Genomic DNA, 27,783 nt, shown 5'->3' on the forward strand with positions numbered 1-27,783 from the left:
CTTTGTTGGCAAAGTAATGTCTCTGCTTTTTAATATGCTGCCTAGGTTGGTCATAACTTTCCTTCCAAGGAGTAAGCATCTTTTAATTTCATGGCTGCAGTCACCATCTGCAGTGATTTTGGAGCCCAAAAAAATAAAGTCTGACACTGCTTCCACTGTTTCCCCATCTATTTCCCATGAAGTGATAGGACCAGATGCCATGGTCTTAGTTTTCTGAATGTTGAGCTTTAAGCCAACTTTTTCACTGTCCTCTTTCACCCTCATCAAGAGGCTTTTTAGTTCCTCTTCACTTTCTGCCATAAGGGTGGTGTCATCTGCATATCTGAGGTTATTAGTATTTCTCCCGGAAATATTGATCCCAGCTTGTGCTTCTTCCAGCCCAGTGTTTCTCATGATGTACTCTGCATATAAGTTAAATAAGCAGGGTGACAATATACAGCCTTGACATACTCCTTTTCCTATTTGGAACCAGTCTGTTGGTCCATGTCCAGTTCTAACTGCTGCTTCCTGACCTGCATATAGGTTTCTCAAGTGGTGGGTCAGGTGGTCTGGTATTCCCATCTCTTTCAGAATTTTCCACAGTTTATTGTGATCCACACAGTTGAAGGCTTTGGCATAGTCAATAAAGCAGAAATAAATGTTTTTCTGGAACTCTCTTGCTTTTTCAATGATCCAGCGGATGTTGGCAATTTGATCTCTGGTTCCTCTGCCTTTTCTAAAACCAGCTTGAACATCTGGAAGTTCACGGTTCACATTTTGCTGAAGCCTGGCTTGGAGAATATTGAGCATTACCTTACTAGCGTGTGAGATGAGTGCAATTGTGCGATAGTTTGAGCATTCTTTGGGATTGCGTTTCTTAGGGATTGGAGTGAAAACTGACCTTTTCCAGTCCTGTGTCCACTGCTGAGTTTTCCAAATTTTCTGGCATATTGAGTGCAGCACTTTCACAACATCATCTTTCAGGATTTGAAATAGCTCAACTAGAATTCCATATCCTCCTCTAGCTTTGTTCATCCTGATGCTTTCTAAGGCCCACCTGACTTCACATTCCAGGATGTCTGGCTCTAGTTGAGTGGTCACATCATCGTGATTACCTGGGTCATGAAGATCTTTTTTGTACAGTCCTTCTGTGTATTCTTGGCGCCTCTTCTTAATATCTTCTGGTTCTGTTAGGTCCATACCATTTCTGCCCTTTATCGAACTCATCTTTGCATGAAATGTTCCCTTGGTAAAATAGGACTTCTTTAATCCAATGCAGGGAGGCTATCCATACTGGTGATTTGATTTGAATATCATTTAAATGGAGACCCACTATTGCATTAGAGTTAGGAGAGGCAGCAAAGCAAGCTGCTGAGCTGGGATTTGGGTTCTAATTAATTGTATGACCCTTATAAGAGCTTACCACCTCAGGACCATAGTTCCCCACTTGAGAAATGTTACATTGTATCAGTGAATCACATTTTTTTCACAACCAAATACCCTCTTTATTATAATTCATGTGTGTGTGTATGTATGCATGCACTCAGTCACTCAGCCAAGTCCAACTCTTTGCATCCCCATGAACTGTAGCCCGCCAGGCTCCTCTGTCTATGAGATTCTCCAGGCAAGAATTCTGGAGCAGGTTGCCATTTTCTACTCTAGGGGATCTTTCCGACCTAGGGATCAAACTCGTGTCTCCTGCATTGGCATACAGATTCTTCACCATTGAACCACTTGGGAAGCTCCCCCACCCCATCCCCATAATTCCCTTCAGTAGACCATATTTGAAAAGTGTATCCATCAAAGATAAAGAGTATGCGAATTGAAAAACAATTCAATGGTATATTCATTTGCCAGCAGAATGAAAAGAAACAATATTGTAGCTATTATGTCTCAGTTTTACTTTTTATTAGGCTTTCTGAATTATTAAAAATAGGCTCTGGACCTTTGTTTCTATTTCTGGGAATTCCTAGTGGTCTAAGTTTTCCATGATGGGATCGACTGTGTGTGCTACTAAGACTGAAGGCCCTGGAGGGCCTTCCAAAGTCAAACATGCTATGAATGTACTGAGAGGGATATTGTTTTCAAGTTCAGAGACATAATTGTTTGCTGCTTGTTTTCTTGATTCTATTATCAAACCACAGCTTCATACTTGTTTTACCTGTCTTTTCTGTTAGTTTCATTTCCTAGTCTGATGTTTTCATGTTTGTGTTAGAGTGGAAATGTAATTAATAATAACTGCCTGGAACACATAATCTTTCTAAAATGTTCCATGTATTGCATGCCAAGTCACTTCAGTCATGTCTGACTCTGTTACCCTATGGACTGTAGCCCTCCAGGTTCCTCTGTCCATAGAGTTCTCCAAGCAAGTATACTGGAGTGGGTGGCCATGTCCTCCACTAGGGGATCTTCCTGGCCCAGGGACCGAGCCCACATCTCTTGCATCTCCTGCATTGGCAAGCAGGTTCTTTACCCCTAGTGCCACCTGGGAAGCCCATGCATTATGTATATTCTAATTCAAGTCTGAACATAATGACAACATAAGCGTCAAAGTAACACTGTTTTCATACGATCAGCCTAGGGCAAGGGAAAGAAGGTGACATAGCGTAAGAAGGAAGAGCCTAGAAACTTGAGTTCTTTCCAGGGTGACCTTGAAGAAGTTATAACCCACCACCCTGAATTTCTTCATTTATAAAATAACATCTACTAAACAGGATTGTTATAAATATTAAATGATAAGATACTTCCTAATCGGGAGACTATTACTGCACTGTTAGGTTTTTGTTTGTTTGTTTTTAATCATGGTAGCAGTGGTTGTTTTTGCAGTATAAGGGAAAGGCTGAGCACAGAGACTTGCTTTCAAATCTTAGCTCTTACTAGCTGTGTGACCTTAAAGAAGTTACCCTCCATTAATTCATCTGAAAACTCTGGAAAATGAAAGTGTCTACCTTAAAGGGTTGTTGAGGTAGGCTGAACAAAATGCATATACAAAGCATTTAGCATGTAGAAATATATCAACAGATGTTTATTATTTTTTTATTATTACTTCTTTGACTTGAAGGGTACCATGACGGATGTTCCTTCAAAAATATTTTCCTACTAGCCCTATATAGTTCTTGAAATGCCATCATTTCATATTAGTAAACCACTTTATTTTTCCTCCAGAACCAATAGCATTTTATTTTAACTTTTAATACAGAAAAATATAATAGATAATATAACATAATCATGTGACAGTCAGACAAAATATTGTTTTCTGTCATACTTTAATCAAAATATTTTTTAAAATTTCGTAGTTGTAACCCCAAATTTCTCACTATGTTCTATTCCTTTTCTTTCTCCTATAGTAAACAAGATTTAGATTTTTGTGCAAGTAGGTTTGTACAAATATGCTATATGTATGCCTTTATAATAACAAATAATGTGAGTAATGCAAAATTTACACAAATTATATTGTAAATATTTTTCTGCAAATAGTCTTTTTATTCAATCTCTATTTTGGATATCCAAAATGATACACATGTATCAAATAGATTTATTTAAAAATGTAGATAGCATGTAATGAAGAGACTGTGATTTTTTAATGTACTCCATCACTGATAGACATTGGATTTCATGTTAGTAAATGACTTTTTAAACGGAGAAGAGGAAATTATTCAATTAGCAAAACCTGAGTAGGTGCTGTGTGCCAGAAATTCTCAATAATGGTACTTTCCTTTGGAGGAATTGATTAGGTGCTTTTCTCCTTGATTGCCAGTTAAGAGTAGAACCATGAGAAAAATCTGGACTTGGTTAGAGATGAGAAAACTGTGTTAACTTTGAAAGATGGTAAGTGATTTAAAAAGAACGGGCCTGAGTGAATGATTTCTCCTGGGGCTCCAGGTGACTGGGGGACTGCCAAGGAGCATTGTGCATCCCTGGAAGAGAGATAAAAGAAAAGAGGATGAGAGAAAAATACCAACAGGAAGAAAAGGCAATATCTAAGACAGCATAACTGCTCACTTCCTAATTTTGTCTTGAAATGTCCTGAACATCAGTAGAGAGAATGGCTAATACATGAAAAAAGTACCTATTAAATAAATGGCCTTATTTACTATATAGAAAGGCAGCAAAAAGGGACTCCTCTGGTGGTCCGGTCATTAAGAATCTGCCTGCCAGTGCAGAGGACCCAGGTTCCATCCCTGGTCTGAGAAAACCAGGATGCCATGGAGCCACTAACCCTGTGCATCACAACTACTGAGCCTGCTCACCTAGAGCCTGTGGTCTGCAACAAGAGAAGCCACCACGCCAAGAAGCCCACGTACCTCAGCTAGAGAAAGCCAGAGCAATGAAGAAGACCCAGCACAGCCATAAAAAGATAGCTTTTTTAAAGGCAGCAAATAATCCATATTTGGGCCAGCTGTCATGACATGAAAACTGTCCTCATGTCCAGATATAAACAAAATAATGAAAAAATTAAGAAGATGAAACTCCAGCCACACAACATTGCCCAGTTCACAGTAAGCCTTTTTTTTTTCTTTCTTTTTAAGATCAACGTATTGTAGATGAGGAACCCACTTGGGATATCATGGTCCGACAGAATTACCCCCAGAAGGTGAAGCACTATGAGTTCTACAAAATGGTGATGCCACCGCTGGAGCAGGAAGCATCAAGAGTTATCACCAGTCAAGGCACTGTTGTCAAATACATGCTGGATGGATCCACACAGGTAAAGGAATATGTTAAATTACACTCTTTCCTGCTGCAAAGTAAAATTCAAACAAGCTGGACGTGGGTCATAGTGCTATGGCAGGGAAGAGAAACAGCTCATTTGAAAAATGAATGCTGCTTTAAAAATGACACAGAATGTTATAATTGGAAGAAAAACACTACCCTAGATGGCATACCTACTAGACAGATATTGACAGAAACTAAGTGTTTGACTGTGATGAAATTTTAAATGTAGTAGAAAAATTGAAACAGGGTGAATCATTTCCCAATTACAGAGAGGAAGAGTGAAGAATGGAAAGTTGTAAAACAAGTCAAACTGATAAAATATATGAAATGAAAATAAACAAAACAGCGAGTAAATGGAAAACAAAGTAATATCACTGTTTTGTGCTTTCGTGTTATTGGCTCTGTTGTCTCTGAGCTCCAGATCTCTAAATCATAACATGCTTTATCTTACTGGATCTGCAAGTCAGCAAGTTGCGCTTCATTGAGTTATTTTTAACCTATTGCAGTCTGACACAGTGTTGTTAACCAGTTTCTTCCTCGTTTCTCAGAATGCTCCCCTTTGGCTTTTTCTTCAGATTCTCTTTGCAGATGGGACTGTGAGCAGTAGTCCCGATTCAGGGCCTCTCAGTCTTCCTACTGACATGCCAGCCAGCGCTCACAGTGCGGACTTGATGGACACGATTTCTCAGCAGAAATCAGAAACAGCACCATCAGAGACTGTCATCACAAAGAAAGGTAGTAACTGAAGCCTCTCAATTTATAATGGATTTAATCAGTCCAAGAGCTTAATAAATGCTCAGCATTATTATTACTATTATTATGCTTATCTTTTTGTTGAATAAGTGCAAATTTCAACAGGAATCCCTGCATTACACATTTATTGATCCCTTTGATCTTGTTGTATTAAATAGCAAACATTTTCCTATGTCATTATGTACTCTGAAATGGTGGTGGTGGTGGTTTAGTCACTAAGTCATGCCCAGCTCTTGCAACCCCAGGACTGTAGCCCGCCAATCTTCTCTGTCCATGAAATTTTCCAGGCAAGAATACTGGAATGCGTTGCCATTTCCTTCTCCAGGGGATCTTCCCGACCCAAGGCTTGAATCTGGGTCTCCTGCACTGTAGGCAGATTTTTGCCAACTGAGCCACCAGAGACGATGTTAGCTCTCATACCCAGGCTGCTGTTTTAGGGTTAGATGAGTATCAGTGATATCAAGGTTCTGGGTAGGCTCCTCTGTCCTCCTCTTTTCCTCAGAATAGCAAGACCTCGTCAGCTCCAGGTGTGAGGTCCTCATGTCGTAACTTCCAAAGCAGAAAGGAAAGAGGGTGAAGAATGTCTGTAATATGTATAACTGAGTTACTGTACTATATGACAGAGATTGGCACAACATTGTAAATCAATTATGTTTCAATTAAAAAAAAGGTAAATTTTAAAATCAAGAAAGGAAAGAGGGTGAACATAAGAGTTTTCATGTGTCCCTTTTTCCTCTTTTTTTTTACTTTTTATATTATGAAAGTATGATAACACATTTACGGGAAACTTAGAAAATGCAGAACAAATTTACATACAGTTCCACTGTATACTGCAATTATTTTTAAGTAGATAAATTAAGATTTTTAGTATAATTTGTATCCCACTATTGTATGAAAATTGTTTAAATCTTGATTATGTTGAATTGGCTCGTGGTGCTTTTCAGGTCTACTATATCCTTCTACTTTTCTGTATTTTCATTCTATTAATTTCTGAGAGTTTGATACTGAAACTTCACATGTCTTTCTTTATCAGAGAGAAAAATACCTCCAGAGTCCACCAGCAACCCCTCTTCCCCTCCCAGGTCTCCTCTTATATCTCATTGACTAGACCTGGATGGGGACCTAGGCTGGGAAAACAGCATCTGACAATTTTGGCTTTTCTCTCAGGAGAAGAGCACTACTAGTAGGGAGAAGGGAAGGTGGAGAAGAGTTGGGTAAGCAATCAACAGTGTCTGTCATGATCTAAATTACTTGCTCTCCTCCGAGACAATTGCAGTTTATACCCCTACCTCCAGCACAGTATGATGATGTCTGCCTCCTCATACCTTTGCTAATGCTGTGGTCTGTCTTCTCATCTTGCTCAGTTTGAAAGGGAATTAACACATCTTATTATATTATTTTGCCTCTCTTTGATTACTGGTGAGATTAAACATTTAAAGATGCTTATTGCTTTTTTTTTCTTTTTGTGAATTTTCTATTTACATCTTTCTTTGGTTTACTTTTGGGATGCTCAGCATTTTCATTTTAAGAAATCTTTATATATAGGAGATGTGTGCTTATGAGGCAGGCCCAATTCTGGATACTTTAAAATATTAAATCAGCAAATCCTCACAACAGCTCTGTGAGGTATATGTCTATATATATCTTAATAATTTCAATTTACAGACAAGGTAATTGTGACACAGAGAGGTTAAGTAACTTCCTTGAGATTTCTCAGCTAGTCAGTGGTAAAGTTGGGATTTGAGTCAGGGCAACTAATCCCCAAACTGCACTGTCATGCATTACAAGTTTTTCTCAATGTCTCATATGCCTTTAATAATCTGTGAGACCAAGATTTAATCTTTTTTTCTCAAGTGCACAGCTCATCACAGTATCCAGGAACCCTCATAGGAAGGCAAAGTGAATTCTTTATTATAACTCAAATTTTAAAGAAATACTGGGTCATGCTTCCCAGGTGGTGCTAGTGGTAAATAACCCACCTGCCAGTGCAGGAGACTAAAAGACTCGGTTCCGATCCCTGGTTTGGGAAGATCCCCTGGAGAAGGAAATGACAACTCACTCCAGTATTCTTGCCTGGAGAATCCCATGGACAGAGGAGCCTGGTGGGCCATATGATTCATGGGGTCGCAAAGAGCTGGACATGACTTAAGTGACTGAGCAGCAGCACCTATGCCATGCTAAGTTGCTTCCATCTTGTCCAACTCTTTGAGACCCCGTGGATTATAGCCCTCCAGGCTCCTCTGTCCATGGGATTCTCCAGCAAGAATACTGGAGTGGGTTGCCATGCCCTCCTTCAGGGGATCTTCCCAATCCAGGAATCTCTTTTACTTCCTGCACTGGCAGGCAGGCTTTTTACCACTAGTACCACCTGGGAAGCCCCCTGCAAAAGCAACTCATTCCTTTGGTCTCTATAGTAGTTCTATTTTGTTTTCTTCCATAATGTTTTCCACAGTGACTGTATCAATTTAATTTCCCCCAGTAGTGTATAAAGGTTCTTTGTTCTCCATACTGTCTCCAGCATTTGTTATCTGTGTTCTGTTTGATGACAGTCATTCTCAGAGGTGTGAGGTAGTATCTCATTGTGGTTGATTTGCATTTCTCTGATGATTAGGGATGGGGAGCATCTTTTCATTCCCTGTTGGCCATTTGCCTTTCCTCTTTGGAAAAATGTCTATTCAGTTCTTCTGTCCATTTTTTAATCAGGTTTTTTTATTGAATTGTATGAACTATTTACATATGTTGGATTTTAACTCTTTATCAGTCATATCATTTGCAAGTATTTCCTCCCATTCAGTAAGTTGTCTTTTCATTTTATCAATGGTTTCCTTTCCTGTGCAATATCCAAAAAACCCCAAAACCAGTAATTCAAGAAGATACACCCCAATGTTCATAACAATGTTATTTACAAGTGCCAAGATATGGAAGCAACCTAAGCATCCATCAACAGATGAGTGGATAAAGAAGATGTGGTAAGATGTGGTACATATATACAATGGAATACTACTCATCCATAACAAAAGAATGAAAATGTACCATTTGCAGCAACGTAGATGGACTTGGAGGGCATTATACTAAGTGAAATAAATCAGATACAGAAAGATAAATACTGTGTGATATCACTCTTATGTGAAATCTAAAAAATACAACAAACTAATGAAGGCAACAAAAAAGAGGCAAACTCACAGGTATAGAGAAGAAACTAGTAGTTACAATGGGGAGAGGAAAGAGGAAAAGGACAGTATGGGGTGGAGGATTAAGAGGTACAAACTATTCTGTATAAAATTAACTACAAGGATATATTGTAAAACACAGGTTATATAACCAGTATTTTATAATACCTATCAATGAAGCATAGTCTTTCAAAATTATGAATCACTATATTGAATACCCGTAACTTATATAATGTAGCAACTGCACTTCAATTAAAAAAATAATGAAATAGATTTTTCTTGGACAGTAGCAGAAGATTCCTTGTTGGGTGGATGAAAGTATTCCTATAGCTTTCTAGACTTCCCAGCTCAGTAGCTCTCTCTCTTATGTATACAAGAGGACTTGATGTAAGGGTGGTCTGCATAGCCGCTTCTCTAATTGCCTGATTCCAAAGTCTTCTGCCTCCAGAGCAGTGTGTCCAGATTTCTTCGCAGCTCTTAAATCTAAACTGACACAATCTCTCATTTTTAAACTGACCATTTAGTAACTAATTCGTGTCCAACTCTGTGACCCCATGGAATGCAGCACACCAGGCTTCCCTATCTTTCACTATCTCCCAGAGTTTGCTCAAAATCATGTCCATTGAGTCAGTGATGCCATCTAGCCATCTCATCCTCTGTCACCCAATTCTCCTGCTCTCAGTGGCATCAGGGTCTTTTCCAGTGAACTGACTGTTCACATCAGGTGGCCAAAATAGTGGAGCTTTAGCTTCAGCATCAGTCCTTCCAATGAATATTCAGGGTTGATTCCCTTTAGGGTTGACTGGTATGATCTCTTTGTTTTCTAAGGGACTCTCAAGAGTCTTCTCCAGCACCATGGTTCGAAAGCATCAATTCTTCCTCACTGCCTTCTTTATGGTCCAACTCTCACATCTGTACATGACTACTGGAAAACTATAACTTTGACTAAGTAGACCTTTGTCTGCAAAGTGATGTCTTTGCTTTTTAATACGCTGTCGAAGTTTGTCATAGCTTTTCTTTCAAAGAGTAAGCATCTTTTAATTTCATGGCTGTCACCATTCATAGGCTATATTTTTAGAGCAATTTTAGTTTTACAGGAAAAAAATAGCAGAAAGTAGAATTCCCAAAGTCTCCCTCTCTTCCAGGCCCACAGTTTTTCCCTATTTTTACTATCTCAAAAGTATGGTACATTTGTTACAACTGAAGAACCAATGTTGACACATTATTATTAACTCAAGTCCATATAGGTTCTCTTTTTGTGTTGTACAGTTCTATTAATTATGACAAGTATATGTCTTTTATCTACCATTTCAATATTATACAGGGTAGTTTCACTATCTGAAATATCCCCTAGGCTCTACTTATTCAAACTTCTCCTTTCCCCAACCCTGACCCATCCCTGTCTAGAACACCTGGCAGCCTCTGATCTTTTTATTTTCTCCATTGTTTTGCCATTTTGAGAATATGATATCATTGGAATCAGATAACATGCAGCCTTTGTAGACTGTCTTCTTTCACTTAGTAATATGCATTTAAGATTCCTCCAGGTCTTTTCATGACTTGGTAGTTCATTTCTTATCACAGAATAATACTCCATTGTATATATGTGCCATGGTTTATCCATCCACCTATTGAGGGATATATTGGTTGCTTCCAGGTTTCGGGAAATTATAAATAAAGCTGCTTATGAACATCTGCATGCATGCAACTGTGTAAGAAACTTTATAAGAAACAGCCAGGGCCTCTTCCAAAGAGGCTGCACATTTTTGCACTTTCATCAGCAATGAATAAGAGTTCCTGTTGCCCCCTGTTCTTCTCAGCATTTGGTATTGTTACTTTTTGGGTTTTAGCCCAAAGTGGTTGTCTGAGAATGCTTTACAAACAGCTGAGGAAAGAAGAAAAGTGAAAGGCAGGGGAGAAAAGGAAAGATATTCCCTTTAGCAAGGAGAGAAAAAAGGCCTTTTAAAATGAATGATGCAAAGAAATAGAGGAAAACAATAGAATGAGAAAGACTAGAGATCTTATCAAGAAAATTGGGGATATCAAGGAAACATTTCATGCAAGATGGGTACAATAAAGAACTAAAGAAATGATAAGGACCTAACAGAAGCAAAAGAGATTAAGAAGAGGTGGCAAGAATACACAGAACTGTTAAAAAAAATCTTAATGATCCAAATAACCTGGACAAATGTGTGAGGTCAAGTGGGCCTTAGGAAGCATTACTATGAACAAAGCTAGTGGCGGTGACAGAATTCCAGCTGAGCTACTTAAAATCCTAAAAGGTGATGCTGTCAAAGTACTGCACTCACCATATCTGAAAATTTGGAAAACTCATAAGTGGTCACAGGACTGTAGAAGTCAGCTTTCATTCCAATCCCGAAGACAGGTAATGCCAAAGAATGTTCAAACTACTGCACAACTGCACTTGTCTCACATACTAGCCAGGTTTTACTCAAAATCCTTCAAGCTAGGCTTCAGCAGTATATGAACTAAGAACTTCTAGATGTACAAGCTGGGTTTAGAAAAGACAGATGAACCAGAGATCAAATTGCCAACATTCACTGGATCATAGAGAAAGCAAGGGAGTTCCGGAAAAACATCTACTTCTGCTTCATAGACTGTGCTAAAGCCTTTGACAGTGTGGACACAACAAACTGGAAAATTCTTAAAGGGTTGGGAATACCAGACCACCTTACCTGTCTACTGAGAAAGCTTCATGCGGGTCAAGAAGCAATAGTTAGAACCAGACGTGGAATGATCTGGTTCAAAATTCAAACTGGTTCAAAATTGGGGAGGGAGTATGACAAGGCTGTATATTGTCATCCTGTTTATTTAACTTATATGCAGAGTACGTGCATGCTCATTAAGTTGCTTCAGTCATGTCTGACTCTTTGTGACCCTATGGACGATAGCCCACCAGGCTCCTCTGTCCATGGGATTCTCTAGGCAAGAATGCTGGAGTGGGTTGCCATTTCCTCCTCCAGGTGATCTTCCCAGCTCAGGGATCAAACCCATGTCTCCTGTGTCTCCTCCATTGCAGGCAAATTCTTTACCTGCTGAGCCATTGGGGAAGCCTCACTAATTATTAGAGAAATGCAAATTAAAACTACAGTGAGATATCATCTCACACCAGTCAGAATGGCCATCATCAAAAAAATCTACAAATAATAAATGCTGGAAAGGATGTGGAGAAAAGGGAACCCTCTTTCATTGTTGGTGGGAATGTAAACTGAAACAGCCACTATGGAGAACTGTGTGGAGATTTCTTAAAAGATGAGGAATAAAGCTACCATATAACCCAACAATCCCACTAATGAGCATTCACTCTGAGAAAATCATAATTGAAAAGACACATGTTACCCCAATGTTCATAGCAGCACTGTTTACAGTAGCTAGGACATGGAAGTAACCTAGATGTCCATCAACAGATGAATGGATAAAGAAGAAGATTTTATGTTCTCCATAAAAAAGAACAAATTTGAGTCTGTTCTAGTGAGATGGGTGAACTTAGAACCTATTTTACAGAGTGAAGTAAGTCAGAAAGAGAAAAACAAATATTGTATATTAACATATACATATAGAATCTAGAAAAATGGTATTGATGAGCCTATTTGCAGGGGAGGAATGAAGATGCAGATATATTGAGAGAATGGACTTGTGGGCACAGTGGGTGAAGGAAAGAGTGGGATGAAATAGTGGGAGAAATTAGCATCAACTGTATGCACTACCATGTGTAAAATATATAGCTGGTACGAAGTTGCTATATAATACAGGGAGCTCAGCTGATGCTCTGTAATGACCCAAAGGGATGGAGTCGGGGGAGGGGAGGGAGGCTCAAGAGGGAGATGATACATGTGTAATTATAGTGAATTTGCATTTTTGAATGGCGGAAACCAACACAGCATTGTAAATTTAATATCCTTTGTTTTTTTTTTAATTATGTAGAAATGTACAAAGAATTATTAATTCACAGACTATACAGAAACAGACAATAGGCCATATTTGCCCCATATTCAAACTTCGACCATTTTTATTCTATATCCTTACAGACTTTTTAATGTACAATGTCAATTTATTCAGTAGAAGTATATTTAAAGTTCTTGAAAGGGTAGAATAGCTTCTTCACTCCTTATCATTTAATCCTATTTCTTTAAATCTGAAATAATTAAGTCCTTTCATTGTTTTCAGATTTGCTTTTATATATTTTGAAATATGATTTTAGATACTTAACAAATTTAGAACTGTTTTATCTTTATGAGCAATTTAACAGTGTATCAGTATACACTGACTTTTTATTCTAGGATTCTGTTTTTTGCCCTAATTCAGATTTTATTATAGCTACACCAGCTATTGTTTAGTACTTTCCCAGTATAACTTTTTCCACACATTATTTTACTTTCTGTGGTTTATGTTTAAAAATGTCTCTTGTGAACAGTGTGCGTGTGTGTTCGCTTGCTTCATTCATGTCTGACTCTTTGCAATCCCATGAAGTGTAATCCACCCAGGCTCTTCTGTCCATTGGATTATCCCATCAAGAATACTGGAGTGCGTTACCATTTCCTCTTTCAGGGGATCTTCCTGGCCAAGAGAATGAACCCCCATCTATGCATCTCCTGCGCTGGCAGCTGGATTCTTTATCACTGAACCACCTGGGAGGCCCCCTTGTAAGCATAGCATCAGTCAGTCACTCAGTCATGTATGGCTCTTTGCGACCCCAGGGACTGCAGCACGCCAGGCTTCCTTGTCTATCACCAACTCCCAGAGTTTTCTCAAACTCATATAGGTGTATATTTTAAAATTAGATGATTCTGTGTTTTAACCAGAGATTTTAGTCTACTTATTGCATACCATATTTTCTGAAAATATCTTTATGTTGTCCTCATTCTTAAAGGGGCTTCCTAAGTTACTCAGTGGTAAAGAATCCTCCTGCCAATGCAGGAGACACAAATTGGATCCCTGATTCAGGAAGATCCCTGAGAGAAGGAAATGGCAACACTCTAGTATTTTTTTCCTGGGAAATCTCATGGGCAGAAGAACCTGGTGGACTGAAGATCATGGGGTGGCAAAAGAGTCGGACATGACTTAGCAACTAAACAACAACATTCTTGAAAGATAATTTCACTAGGTATAGACTTATAGACTGACAGGTATTTCCTCTTAGTATGTGGACAATAAAAAACTAAAGAATCTCTTGATGAAAGTAAAAGAGGAGAGTGAAAAAGCTGGCTTAAAATTCAGCATTCAAAAAACTAAAATCATGGCATCCAGTCTCATCACTTCATGGCAAATAGATGGAGGAACAATGGAAACAGTGAGAGACTTTATTTTTGAGGCTCCAAAATCACAGTAGATGGTGACTGCAGCCATGAAATTAAAAGACGTTTGCTCCTTAGAAGAAAAGCTATGACCCACCTAGACAGCATATTAAAAAGCAGAGACATTACTTTGCTGACAGAGGTCAAACCTATAGTTTTTCCAGTAGTCATGTATAGACGTGAGAGCTGGATCATAAAGAAAGCTGAGTGTCAAAGAATTGATGGTTTTGAACTTTGGTGTTGAAGAAGACTCTTGAGAGTCCCTTGTACTGTAAGGAGATCCAACCAGTCCATCCTAAAGGAAATCTGTCCTGAATATTCATTGGAAGGATTGATGCTGAAGCTGAAACTCTTAATACACTGGCCACCTGATGCAAAGAACTGACTCATTGGAAAAGATGCTGGGAAAGATTCAAAGCAGGAGGAAAAGGGAACAACAGAGACTAAGATGGTTGGATGGTATCACTGACTTGATGAGTTTGAGCAAGCTCTGGGTGTTGGTGATGGACAGGGAAGCCTGGCGTGGTGCAGTTCATGGAGTTGCAAAGAGTCAGACATGACTGAGTGACTGAACTGACTGATGTGGACAATAATTCTTCATGCTAGTCTCACATTCACTTTTACTGTTGAAAAGTTGTCTATCTATCTAATTGTTGCTTAGAAGATAATCTGGCTGCCTTAAGATATTTTCTTTTTTAATGCATTGTCAATATGATTTAACTAGGTATCAGTTCAGTTCAGTTCAGCCACTCAGTCATGTCTGACTATTTGCAACCCCATGAACCGCAGCACGCCAGGCCTCCCTGTCCATCACCAACTCCCGGAGTCCACCCAAACTCATGTCCATTGAATCTGTGATGCCATCTAACCATCTCATCCTCTGTCATCCCCTTCTCCTCCTGCCTTCAATCTTTCCCAGTATCAGGGTCTTTTCCAATGAGTCAGCTCTTTGTATGAGGTGGCCAAAGTATTGGAGTTTCAGCTTCAGCATCAGTCCTTCCAATGAACACCCAGGACTGATCTCCTTTAGGATGAACTGGTTGGATTTCCTTGCAGTCCAAGGGACTCTCAAGAGTCTTCTCCAACACCACAGTTCAAAAGCATCAATTCTTCAGTGTTCAACTTTCTTTAGAGTCCAACTCTCACAACCATACATGACTACTGGAAAAACCATAGCCCTGACTAGACAGACCTTTGTTGACAAAGTAATATCTCTGCTTTCTAATATGCTGTCTAGGTTGGTCATAACTTTCCTTCCAAGGAGTAAGCGTCTTTTAATTCCATGGCTGCAATCACCATCTGCAGTGGTATCAGTTTCTTTTTATTTATCCAAATGAGACTATATTGAGCTTCTTGAATATGTAGATTAGTATGTTTCATTGGTTCTGGAACTTTCTGAATAATTATCTTTTTAAGGTATTGTTTCTGATCCATTTCTCTCTCCTCTTCTTCTGTAATTCCAATTAAACTTATGTTAGAGAACTTTTACCTCTCTTTCATTGCTTCTGTTACATTGGCTCTTTGAGTTTCATTCTAAATAATTTCTACATGTCTATCTTTCAGTTCTCTTTTAGTCCTCTGGAAATACTAATATGTCCAATTTAAATCTTAGGGCAATGGAAAGGCTTAGCTAAATATATCTTTCTTCTTTGGTTCCCCCTGTTAGTTGAGTCTGCATCTTACACCAAGATCCATGCCCTGTTGCACATTTCATGGTCTAAATCTAAACAACCTCCCTGGAGGCAACAATCCTTCACTATCTTTTTTGCAATTTTTTTTTCTCAGTCTGAATTTACTTCATCACTGAGACTTGACAATACAGGCAGATCTTGTCTACAGATTACTTGTTACTTTTACAAGTAGAGTAAATCTACCTTAATAGAGGAACTAATAGAGATAGAGATTATGGATAGAGATAGAGATAATATTTACAGGGTTCCATGTGAGTTTCTTTGGTTCTGTCTTCTTATTCCAATTGAGTGCTGGTGGGGAGGGGTTGAGAGGGATGTGTGTATCAGATGGTTTTAAGTGTAGTAATTAAACTGGACAAATCCTCTCCATATGAGAGGCCAATGATGTGCTTGATTGGTAATGTTCTCCAGATCCAGGGCTGAAGAGAGATGTTTCCTGGAACTGAAATATGATGAAATTAGGGGAATGAAGAGTTAAAATTATACTCTATGATACTAGAGTATACTAAGAAAAAGAATCTGAAAGCTTGGCAAATACATGGGAGAAAATGTAGACTTTAAAAAGCTGGGTACAGGGCTCCAAACCTGGAATCTGGGGAGAGGTAAGCAAGACTTAAAAGTGTAGAGAATTGATGATAATGTGTACTGTTCCATAGGCAGTGAGCTTTCTATGCGTGTGTATATTTGTGGGAGGTGATGGGAATCCAGACAAGGTTCAAGTGCCAATAATAAGATATTCATAAACTGATTTTTTCCTACTTGAGAAATAATATAACTGATGACTACCACTTGGATTTTCTGTGCAACAGTGTCTGAGGTAGCCTACACTGTATTAAAACTTAATGAATAATTCTACATAAGTGATATTATAGTTAAACTGTTGTATTTGATTTACTTGAACTCCCACAGGAAAAATTCAGAAAAATCAGTCATCTATGGCACATAAAAATGAAAGCCATGAACCTCCCCCAGAAACAGTTCAAACAATAACTCCTATGGATGTTCACTTAGGCACCTGGTTTACAACTACACCTCAAGGAAATCGGATTGGCACCAAAGGATTAGAAAGAATAGCAGACTTGGCCCCATTTTTATCCTTTAAAGCCACAGATCCTGTCAGTGGAACGGTATGACAAACTATTGTATATTACAAATGTTTCTAAATCATTAGAGTTGTAAAACAAACATGTGGAAGAATGCCTGGCAAATAATACATTTTCAATAACTATCTGTTAAGTAGCCAACTTATTTATAAATAGATGGATTCATCTTTCCAAATCTAAAACTACTGTGTGGTTTATTTGACCAGAGTAATGTATCATGAAACACTAATTCTTGAAGCAAGAGACAGATAAGGAATTTTCTATTCTACTTTTGAGACATACGATTAGTGATATCCTATATTTCTTTATGTTAAATGTATTTGTCTGTATGTCTTATATTCTAGACGTGTGGGACTCTGCCTTATGTCTACTTCTCGTGTGTACCTGACATGAATTGTAGAAATTTGTTCATGATCCTTGACTTCAAACAATGTACAGTATATTTAGTGAGATGCTCATATCAAATAACTCAAAAATTCAACAAGGCCACAAAGCCTCTATAAAAAGATTTTATTTATAACCTAAGAAAAAATGACATATGAGTGGTATAGAAAACAATGGTTTTATCTGTGAAGCAGATGTGAAATTTAAACTCCTGGGATGCACAATGGCATTTTCTGTGGGCCAGGCTTTCTGTTAGCCGTCTTGCATACACACTCTATTCAGGCCTCACACCAATGTATATTATACAGACAAGGAAGGTGAGCCTCAGTAAGTGAAGTAATGTGGCCAGGAAGTGCTGGAACCAGGTTTGCAGTCAGCAATTGGTGACTAAAAACGGGGCTGTCTGCATTCTTCAGCTGTTCCTCTGTCATCTTACATGGAGCTTTGCACCCTCTATATCCAAACAAGACAAAGAATTTCCTGCATGCCTTGTCTCTGGTTTTTGGACTTTACCTTTGTTTACAACCACATACTGCTAGTCGGAAACAGAATGTCTGCTTCCCATTGAGATAAATTTAATTTTCTTACCAAACGTGTTTTCCTTTCTTCTTCAGCCTACTTCTGTAACAATTTCATATTCTTCTACCTTGTTTGCTAGTTCTTTTTTATGAGATCAAACTATATATTATCTCAGGATGGCTTTTGGTCACTGAAAATAGCTCACTTTAATTGAGCCTCAATACAGATTATTTGGCTTAATATGCAAATTTGATATTTCTTAGTTAATGACTCTTACTTTCTTTTACTGGCGGTGGTGGTGGTTAAGTAACTAAGTCGTGTCCAATTCTTTGCGACCCCATGGATTGTAGCCTGCCAGACTCCTCTGTCCATGGGATTTCCCAGGCAAGAATACTGGAGTGGGTTGCTATTTCCTTCTCCAAGGGATCTTCCTGACCCAGTAATTGAACCCGGGTCTCCTGCATTGGCAGGCAGACTCTTTACCACTGAGCCACCAGGGAAGCCCCTTCCTTTACTGATACCTAGGCCCATTATGGAAGCACAAATCAACATTTAGAAGCCTGGATTCAAACATAGACACTCAACAGTCTAATCACAGCAATGGTAATAATATTTAGTGAGCACTCACTGTTCCAGGCCTTGTTGAGTGCTTTCCACACATAACGTATCTAATTCTCACAAGAAACTATTGCTGTTTCCATTTTACATATGAGACAAAGAAGCTACAAACAGGCTAAATAATTTTTCCAAAATTACTCAGCAAATGGTAGATTCAGAATGTGGACCCCAAGGTTGCATTCTAGGTCTCATATGCTTAACCATTATGCAAACAAAAGTCAATGATCATATGAAATAAGATCAAAAGTGACATGAAGTATCACATTTTACAGGAGTGGCACTAACCTTGCAGTGAGGCAGACATAGCTTTGAACCCCAGTCACGCTTCTTACAAGATGCATGACTTTGCCTATTTCTAATCTAGGTTTTCCTATTCGTAAAATGAAGATTATGGTCATTACCTAAAATACTTGGGAAGATTATTACCAGATTAACACTATCAGGTGTTCAGGAAATATTCTTGCTCTTGTGTTCTTTCTACCACTAAAAGTGATTATTTCCTGAGCCTATGGTGACCATCAATGTTACGTCATGAAATGTTAAAATTGTTCTAAGTTATAATCTGTAAATTTCTATACTAGATGAAGAGCTAGTATTTAGCATTGCTAACTTGACCAATTAAATGTGAACGGCTTTACAAGCATTCTCTCATTTAACCCATATAATGTCTCTGAAAAATATGCTGATGTTGGCTCCATTTTGCAGATGAGGAAACTAGAACACAGAGAAAGTAAGCAACTTGCCTAAATCACCTGTGGAGTCAGAAATTGAACTTGGGCAGCTTAACTCCAAAGCTCATGTTCTCAATCCTGCATTCTACAGCAGTATTCCTCATTATATACATTCAGTAGATGGATATATATAGATATACACATCTGTATCATTGGCTGAGAGTGTGAAAGAGAAGAACTTAATGATTAGCATGGACTCCTCTCTCAAATTTATTGTTTTCTGCCTACTATAAAAAGATACAAATGTAATTATCATCTTCTCCCAAAAGCCCTAGACCTGAGTCAGGAAACAGCTAGCAAACTTCATATTCATCTGGACTCTTTAATGAAAACTGTGTCCCTTACAGTTAGGACAGTACAAGGTAGAAAGTACTCAATGATTTTAAAATATGCATTGTTGTTGTTCAGTCGCTAAGTCATGTCTGACTCTTGGTGACCCCATGGGCTACAGCACACCAGGCTTCCCTGTCCTTCGCTATCTCCCAGAGTTTGCTCAAACTCACGTCCATTGAGTTGGTGATGCTATCCAACCATCTCATCCTCTGCCGCCCTCCTCTCCTTTTGCCTATAATATGCATTGTACAACTGTAGTGCATTGTTGCCAGTTGGGATCTGCTATGTATAAGATGTTTTTATGAGACACCATTTGTGAAAGGAAGCAGGGGGGAGGCAGGAATGGGCAGAGAGAGAAGCCGAGCTACAGTGCAGACACCCCAAAGCTCCACTGGCAGGAGCTCAGGAGCCAGTGTCATCTGTCCCAGTGTCCCAAGTCGGGGAGCAGGAGCCAGATCAGTGTACCCCTGCCTCAACAGAACAATGGGAGTCAGGCAAGGCATCCCTCTGCAGTTGAGGCAGGCGCTGGAAGAGCTGACATCTGGAGGCTGTTTGCCAACTTCCCTCTCCACTGCTGGGGAGCAAGTCCTGTCTTGAAGAGAGACCTGGGCAATGCATCTCCATGCCCACCACACCTTCACACACACATGTGCAGCTGGGGGTTTAGAGCTCCTCTGAACCATTTGGCTACAGGAAACAAAGGTCTCAGTGTTCTTTCAAATTGAAGCACTTACTGGAACTAAATTCTTCCTGTGTTTCCAGCTCTAGTCCACATACCTAAAACTCTTCTCTACTGCTTTGCCCCTCTTTGGATAACAACTGAGTCCTTAATATGACTTAACAAGCTTCCCAGTATGGTCCCTCACCTTCTAGCCTTGCTCCCACCACTCTGCCCATTGGTCTCTGAGTTCTCTTGTGTCCAGCACACTTTCATCCATGCTTCCCTGTACCAACCTTTCACCCCATAGTTCCCCGTACCAACACACAATATCCATGCTCTGGCAATGGATCCTCAGGGGAAGCAGACCACATCAGAACCCTCACTACAGACACCAGTGGTCCCTGGCTTATCTTAAACCTGCAGTTTCCAAGGGAGCAGGGCCTGGGTTCATCTTCCCGCATATACCTGGGTCAGATCGCTCCTGACATTAGCTTTTGACTCACAAATGTGTGACCATGGAAGGAGCATCAGTGTTGAAGTAAGGCAGTGTTAGTCCAGCATCAGCTCAGGCACATGCTAAGTGACTTTGGGCAAGTTACTTAACTGCTCTAAGCCTGAGTTTCCTCCAGGATTGTTATAAAGATTAGATCAAGTAGATGAGATAAAACTTTCACTTTTAAATAACCAGGCTTTTGATGATAATCATCGGGGTGTAAAAATAAGCAAACTTGGGATTAACCAACCACCTGAGCAAATGATGATGCTCTGCCTTTGTATGTTCAGGTTATGACAACTCGAGAAGACAAAGTGATCATCATTGAAAAGAAAGATGGTACTCGGATAGTGGATCATGCTGATGGTACCAGAATCACAACCTTTTATCAAGTTTATGAAGATCCGACTATTTCTTCGGAGGATCAAGAGACAGGTAAGCTTTAATTTTTCTGGCAGACGACATAGAGTCTCAAAGAGTTTGACACGACTGAGCAGCAGCAGCAGATGGTTGGCTAATATTATTGTGTTTCAGGTGCACGGCAAAGTGACTCAGTTGTACATATACATGTATTTATTCTTTTTCAAGTAGATGATAATATTCTATGTCTTTACTATAGGATAGGTAAAAACGTCACTGATTTTTCAAAACACTTGTAAGAAAAACAGTTTTGTTTTTGTTTTTTTTACGAACTCAAATTAACCAAAGAATACCCAGGCAGTCCAAACCAGAACCAGTGAGGACCTTTATTAAGGTCTTTATCCTCAGCTGACGTGGGAGTGATAACAACTCTAGTTGGCTAATGGATAGTAATAGTACTTTCCCTATTTTTACCACTAAAAATGTACAACCTGGATTGGTATTAGCTAAAAGTTAATAGTCATGACTCAACTGTACTGAGCAATTAGATTTCAGGCCTGTTTCCTTTGATCCTTAAGGAATCTAATTTTCCTACATAGACCTCAGATATGTCCTCCTTCAGTTCTGTCTGAAAATTCTCAGAAAAGCAAGTGGCAGCTGCTAATGAACTGGAGTCTGTTCATATTATCTAAAAGCCTTAACACCCTTCCTAAGCTAAATTTAAACAAGATTTTGAAATGAAAATTATTCCCTGATTCACTTTTGTTTAATTCTAGGGTTTATTTGTTGAATGCATTAAATGATTCATTGCCAAATTAAATGCAACAAAATGTCAAGTGAGAAGAAAGAGAGGAAGCTTTATACCCTGTTAGAGTGAAAATTTAAAAAGCCACTTGGGTGGGAAATTTTAAAATATCTGGTGAATTGAAAAGTGCATATCATGTGATACACTAATTCTCCATCTTGGTATATATAGAAAGATACTCTTTTGTTTTGTTTTTATTTTTATTGGGTTATAGAGGATGGGTTGGGAAATATCTCTGCAAGTCAATTCCCCACTAGAGAAATGTCCATTCTAATTTTCCTGGGATAGCTTTCAAAGCTTTTTCATTTTCTTGGGAAAGACACTCATACATTTGCACAAAGAAACAAGAACAGAGATGCTTCTTGCAACACTGAGTATAATGTTAAAATATTGGGAAAGCATAAATGTCCATTAACAGCAGAACAGAAAAATAAAATGTGGTTTATTCTTACGAAGGGATACTATGTAGCAATTAAAATAAATGAAGTACGCACACATGTACCTATTTACATAGGCACATATATATCAAGATGGCTAAAGGCCTCAAAGCATTAAGTGAAAAATTCAAGTGTGTGTCAGTTCAGTCATTTTCGATTCTTTTGCCACCCCATGGACTGCAGCCCACCAGGCTCCTCTGTCCATGAAATTCTCCAGGCAAGAATACTGGAGTGGGTAGCCATTCCCTTCTCCAGGGGATTTTCCTGACCCAGGGATCAAACCCAGGCCTCCTGCATTGCAGGCAGATTCTTTATTGTCTGGGCCACCAGGGAAGCCCAGTAGTGTGATACACAGGGTGATATGTAACTTATCTAAATTTAAAGCAACAAAATATTTCTGATATACATTTATATAAAAGTATTATAGTGGATTGTGAGAAAAAGAAATAAACTCAGAGATAGGGAGAGATGTGAACTGTACCTATAATTTCTCTCTCATATACATGTTAAAAATGAAGCAAATATGGCAAAATATTAATGAGTGTAAATTTCAATTGGCAAACATGTATAGTTAAATTATATTTTTTGCTTTTCTGGATGTTTTCAATTTCTCAAAATAAAAAGAATGGTGAGGACAAAAATAGCACACTGTATTAATATGCCTTCTCAAACAAAGGCTCCGAGTTGATAGAGCAGTAGCCTATGAAGCAGCCCCATGGAGTGAGTTCTCAGCCAGGCAGTCAGCAGACAGGTGTGTTCCCCTTGCATGCATCCTGTCAGACCTGCCCCTCTGCATTTGCCCACAGCCGACGGTCCCCAGAGAATCACCAGGCAGGTGAAGTGCATGCGGATTGAAAGCTCGCACTACGCCACTGTCATCACCAACTGCGAGGACAGCAGCTGCTGCGCCACCTTTGGGGACGGGACGTCCATCATTGCAAAGCCACAGGGAACGTACCAGGTGAGTCTGAGCAAAGTGAGCGGCGCCAAAGGGGAGTGTCAAAGTGTGTTTCTGACTAAGAAAGCACTCCCATCTGGGGCAGTAAACATTCCCGCCACGTGCATGGCTGTTGCTCTCATCTCAACTGATCTTAGAACACACTTCTCAATATCTTTTCATTTATTTACTTTCTTTTCAAAGTCCATCGCAGAAAATCAGTGTCCTCCCTGCCTTTCAGTACTTTGGTATCTGGGGATCACAGTTATTCTCTGGAGTGTATTTGCCGGGGATCATTTAGTGGTGGGTGAGGGGCGCTGTGGGTGTTAGGAGCCCTCAGTGCTGCCCTGTCCCTTCCAGACCAGCTTCACCTCCTGCCTCCTCTTACTCATTCTCACTCTCCCACCCTTCCCACCTCCAATCTGTCCCCACTTTACCTCGTGTCCCCGCGGGATGGGAGGACACATGCGTTCTATGTGGTCTAGGAGGAGAACTAGCCCAAGTGAAGCACAGCTGTGTCTTTGGAGGGCTGGGGAGGAATGCTGTTAGCAACTCCTCCACCTCCTTGCATTTCCCTCTTAAACACAATGCCCCTGGCTCAGCCTGCAGTCTCCCCAGTCTTAGAGGGATTTGCCTTTGCCTTTCTACTTGCTGGAGAAGGGACACAAGTGCCAGGATGTCACCTCTAAGGTCAGGATACCGAGGGTGCAAAGCCAGAAGGTGATGGACAAAGACTTCCGTAACAAATGTTTGTTACTGTGAAGGCTACTGGAGCCAATTTATCCCTCCCTTCTCTCCTGATTCTCCCTCTCGTACTGTGCAGATCCTTGTGGGACAAGCAAGGTGCTGAAAGTGAGAGATGACCAAGAGAGGCTTGGTCATGGATGCTTTTTTCCCTTTATATAACATTCAGAATATCCAATTTAAAAAAAAAAAAAAAAAACCTTTTCTATTTTGTATTGAGGTATAACTGATTAACAATGTTGTGATGGTTTCAGGCAAACAGAGAAGGGACTCAACCTTACATATACATGCATTCATTCTCCCCCAGACTGCCATCCAGGCTGCCACATAACACTTAGCAGAGTTCCTGTGCTATCAGAATGTTCAATTTTTAAGAAAGCATCCCTATTTCAGTACTGCGTGTCATACCAGATGTCATAAGAATCTCCAAAGATGCTATGATGAGGCCTTATTTTTATCATAGCCCTAGACTCTGCTGATTACAACTATAGAGGCAAAGAAATTTTAGCACCAAAGTAAGTTACCACTGAAGGAAGAGATATAACAGAAGAGATCCAACCTGGAGACATTCAGTATCTGATACAATTGTGTAGCTGCATGTTTGCCCACATCTCCTGAAAGATTGATTGCACCTCATTGAGAAACACACATATCTTAGCTCCCAATTGAGGGAAAAAAAACTCCAAATAAGCTTAGCAACACTTATTTTATAGTTCTATTAGTTTTATAGAGTTGAAAGCTGGCGTTCACAAACACCTTCTGCCCATCCTCATTGGCCTTGGCACATTTGTCATTACTTACTCACCAGCATGAAGACACTGGGCAGTATGGTGAGTGAGGCTGGATATTAGGCAATGTGAAAGAGAGAGAGCTTGATTTTGGCCACTGCTATACCTTAGCAGCACTAAAAAGATTAATGAAAACATCAAGGAGGAGGTAGGTGTAACAGCTATTATTGTCTATGATTATAGTGTTTCACAACTGGGGGTGGGGACATCCACCCAGTTGGAAGGTCTTGGAGAGACAAGATGACAAATAATGGGTCTTGTCTCCCACGGGAAATCCTCTGTCCTTGGGTCTAGGAACAGAAACCTGTTTCCCTAGACCAGAAGATTGAGTGTCTTCCTGGGGAAAGGGGTGCGTGTGTGTGCACACGTACACACTGGAATAAGATTGTGACTACTCGTCTATACCAATCTGAACTTGACTCCTTTGGGAGAAGTTAAAGAAATGTAATAAGCAGTCTTAGGAATACTGCTGAAAAGGACTTCAAAGGCCCTTTTCCTTATCAGCAGTACCATAAACAAACGTCATAATGGAGGGAAGCTTATCCTCCACTCAGTGCGTGAAATCAGTTAAAAGAGGAAAATATTATATTAAACTCTGAGCAGTATAGGTATGCAAAATCATGAGAATTCTATTTGCCAGCTGGCTGCTATATTGAAGACACTATGTACGTATATATATGAGTTACTGCTGTATTTGTCATATTGAATCTGTATGTTTCACAAAGCTGTTTTTCCAGGCTAACTTCCTAGAAGGAAAGCCATCTCCTTTTTACAGGTTTTCTTTTTGGCTTTTCTAGATGGTGCTTCACCTAGTGTGTATGTCTCAATTCTGGGAATTTTAGGCCATCTTTTTCTGTCCAGAGCAGCTTTTAGTAAATTACAGTCAATCTGACATATTAAAAAGCAGAAACATTACTTTGTCGACAGAGGTCCGCCTAGTCAAAGATATGGTTTTTCCAGTAGTCATGTATGGATGTGAGAGTGGGACCATGAAGAAAACTGAGCACTGAAGAATTAATGCTTTTGAACTGTGGTGTTGGAGAAGACTCTTGAGAGTCCCTTGGACTGCAAGGAGATCCAGCCAGTCAATCCTAAGGAAAATCAGTCCTGAATATTCATTGGAAGGATTGATGCTGAAGCTGAAGCTCCAATACTTTGGCCACCTGATGTGAAGAACTGACTCATTTGAAAAAACCCTGATGCTGGGAGGGATTGGGGGCAGGAGGAGAAGGGGACGACAGAGGACAAGATGGTTGGATGGCATCATTGACTCGATAGACATGAGTTTGAGCAAGCTCCAGGAGTTGGTGATGGGCAGGGAAGCCTGGCGTGCTGCAGTCCATGGAGTTGCAAAGAGTCGGACACTACTGGGCAACTGAACTGAACTGAACTGACACTTTGACTCTATTTTATTGAGGACCTATGGAGCCTGGGAAAATCACACATTTAACTAGTCACCAGTATCTACACTAAAATATGCCTGAAACCACAGAGAAGCCTCAGAGTTAGCCAAGGTCCAGGGAGAGTTCTCTGGCCTTGGTAATGGTAAAGAGTGAATCTGAGAAACTTCAGAATGATGAAGTAAGAACCTTCAAAAATGCACTTATTGCTCTCTGAAAACAGTTAGAAAGCTGGAACTACTGACAGAATCAACCTTTTCAGAAGTCTGGAAATCAACCAAATGATTATAATGATATGAAGATTATTTAAAAAAAAAAAAAAAAAAAGACAATCTTGGGAAGAACAGCAAGAATTGTGGTGATTTCACATGCCACATTCCTGTCCCCTCCCCCAGCTCCAAGGTAGCCTTGAACATCAACACTCTAACATGCATGATAGCAGTGAAAACCAGCAGGCCAGCAGTCACTGAAAGAAGAATAGATCCAGAGCTCCCCAAAATATCCATCACAAAATGTTGTCATTTTCTGTCTGTCCATTTTCTAGAAACCTCTATTCAACAAGGGTTGTCTTTATTTGGTCTGATTCTGAACTCACTCCCTACAAATAGACTTTTCCCCAAATGGAGGTGATAATTGAACATTGTAGCTGTTGAAGTAGCGACAAAAAGCAAGAGGCTAAACAAAAGAGTCAGAAGGAAAAAGAGGATGAGAAGTTCATAGACGGCTTTGAAAAGCTCTGACATGTTCTCTGGAATCTAGAAAGCCACGCTCCTGTGAAGGGCTATGAACATGCCCATAAAAGGACTCAAAAAGCCCTGATCTTTCACTCTTGCTGATCAAGAAGCTCTGCACAAGCAGGGAGTGAAGGGTAAGTTGGAATCACAAACTTCCTACCACAGCATTGAAAACATTTGCCAGTATGCACATAGAGCCCATATAGCCTTCAGCAGAGGCTGAAAGATCTATTAGTGCAAAGTACCTAAGAAAATATCTGCCCAGTTATGAGGAGAACTCTAAGCCTAACAAGCAGATTAGGCCCACGCATGGCAAATATAAACTTTAAAGAAATGGTTCATGGGAATCACTGAACAAATAGCAACAAGAACAAAAGTAACAATAACAAGTCCTGGGCCAAAGATCTAATTTCCAAAGTTGTACATAATACTATTTTAAAATATCCAGTTTTCAACAAAAAATTATAAGACATGGGGGAATGGGGAAGGGGGGAATTTGGGTCCATAAACAGGGATGGGAAAGGAGGAAGCAATCAATAGAAACCATCCCTGTGGGAAACCAGACTTTGCATTTAAAGAGACAAATTTAAGTCAGCTGTTATGTTTTAAAGAGTGAGAAGCCTTGTGTAAAGAACTAAAGGAAAATATGAGAATGATACTTCATGAAGTATAGAATATCAATACATAGAAATTATTTTTTAAAAGAACCACATAGAAATTCTGCAGTTGGAAAGTATAATAACTGTAATGAACAATTTTCTAATGAGGCTCAACATCAAATTTTGGCTGGCAGAAGAAATAATCAGCAATTATTTGAACTGACTTGAAAATAGGTCAGTTGAGATTAAGTAGTCTGGGGGAGAGAGAGAAAAAAGAACCAAGAAAAATGAACAGAGCCTCAGAGGATACCATCAGGCATACTAACACATGCATAATGAGAGTCTGAGAAGGAATAGAGAGAAGGGCAGAAAGATTATTTGAGGCAATAATGGCTTAAAACTTACCAAGTTTGATTAAACTATCTACAGTTGCAAGAAATCTCAACAAACTTTAGGTAGGATAAACTCAGAGATCCACACCTAGACACATCACAGTCAAATTGGTCTGAAGAC

At 39.5% G+C, this 27,783-nt stretch overlaps 1 protein-coding gene across 1 annotated transcript in view; it reads left to right on the plus strand.

Annotated features, from left to right (window-relative positions):
• SPAG17 (sperm associated antigen 17) overlaps nucleotides 1-27,783 on the plus strand; it is a 241,938-nt gene that overhangs the window by 168,449 nt on the left and 45,706 nt on the right. Inside the window, exons 27-31 of the mRNA XM_065927103.1 lie at nucleotides 4,509-4,687; nucleotides 5,271-5,430; nucleotides 16,534-16,751; nucleotides 20,757-20,901; nucleotides 22,875-23,029. Of these exons, the coding sequence (XP_065783175.1) occupies nucleotides 4,509-4,687; nucleotides 5,271-5,430; nucleotides 16,534-16,751; nucleotides 20,757-20,901; nucleotides 22,875-23,029 (857 nt within the window). The remainder of the gene's footprint in view (nucleotides 1-4,508; nucleotides 4,688-5,270; nucleotides 5,431-16,533; nucleotides 16,752-20,756; nucleotides 20,902-22,874; nucleotides 23,030-27,783) is intronic.

Source organism: Muntiacus reevesi, chromosome 1 (assembly GCF_963930625.1).
Source record: "Muntiacus reevesi chromosome 1, mMunRee1.1, whole genome shotgun sequence".
NCBI classification, from domain to species: Eukaryota; Metazoa; Chordata; class Mammalia; order Artiodactyla; family Cervidae; genus Muntiacus; species Muntiacus reevesi.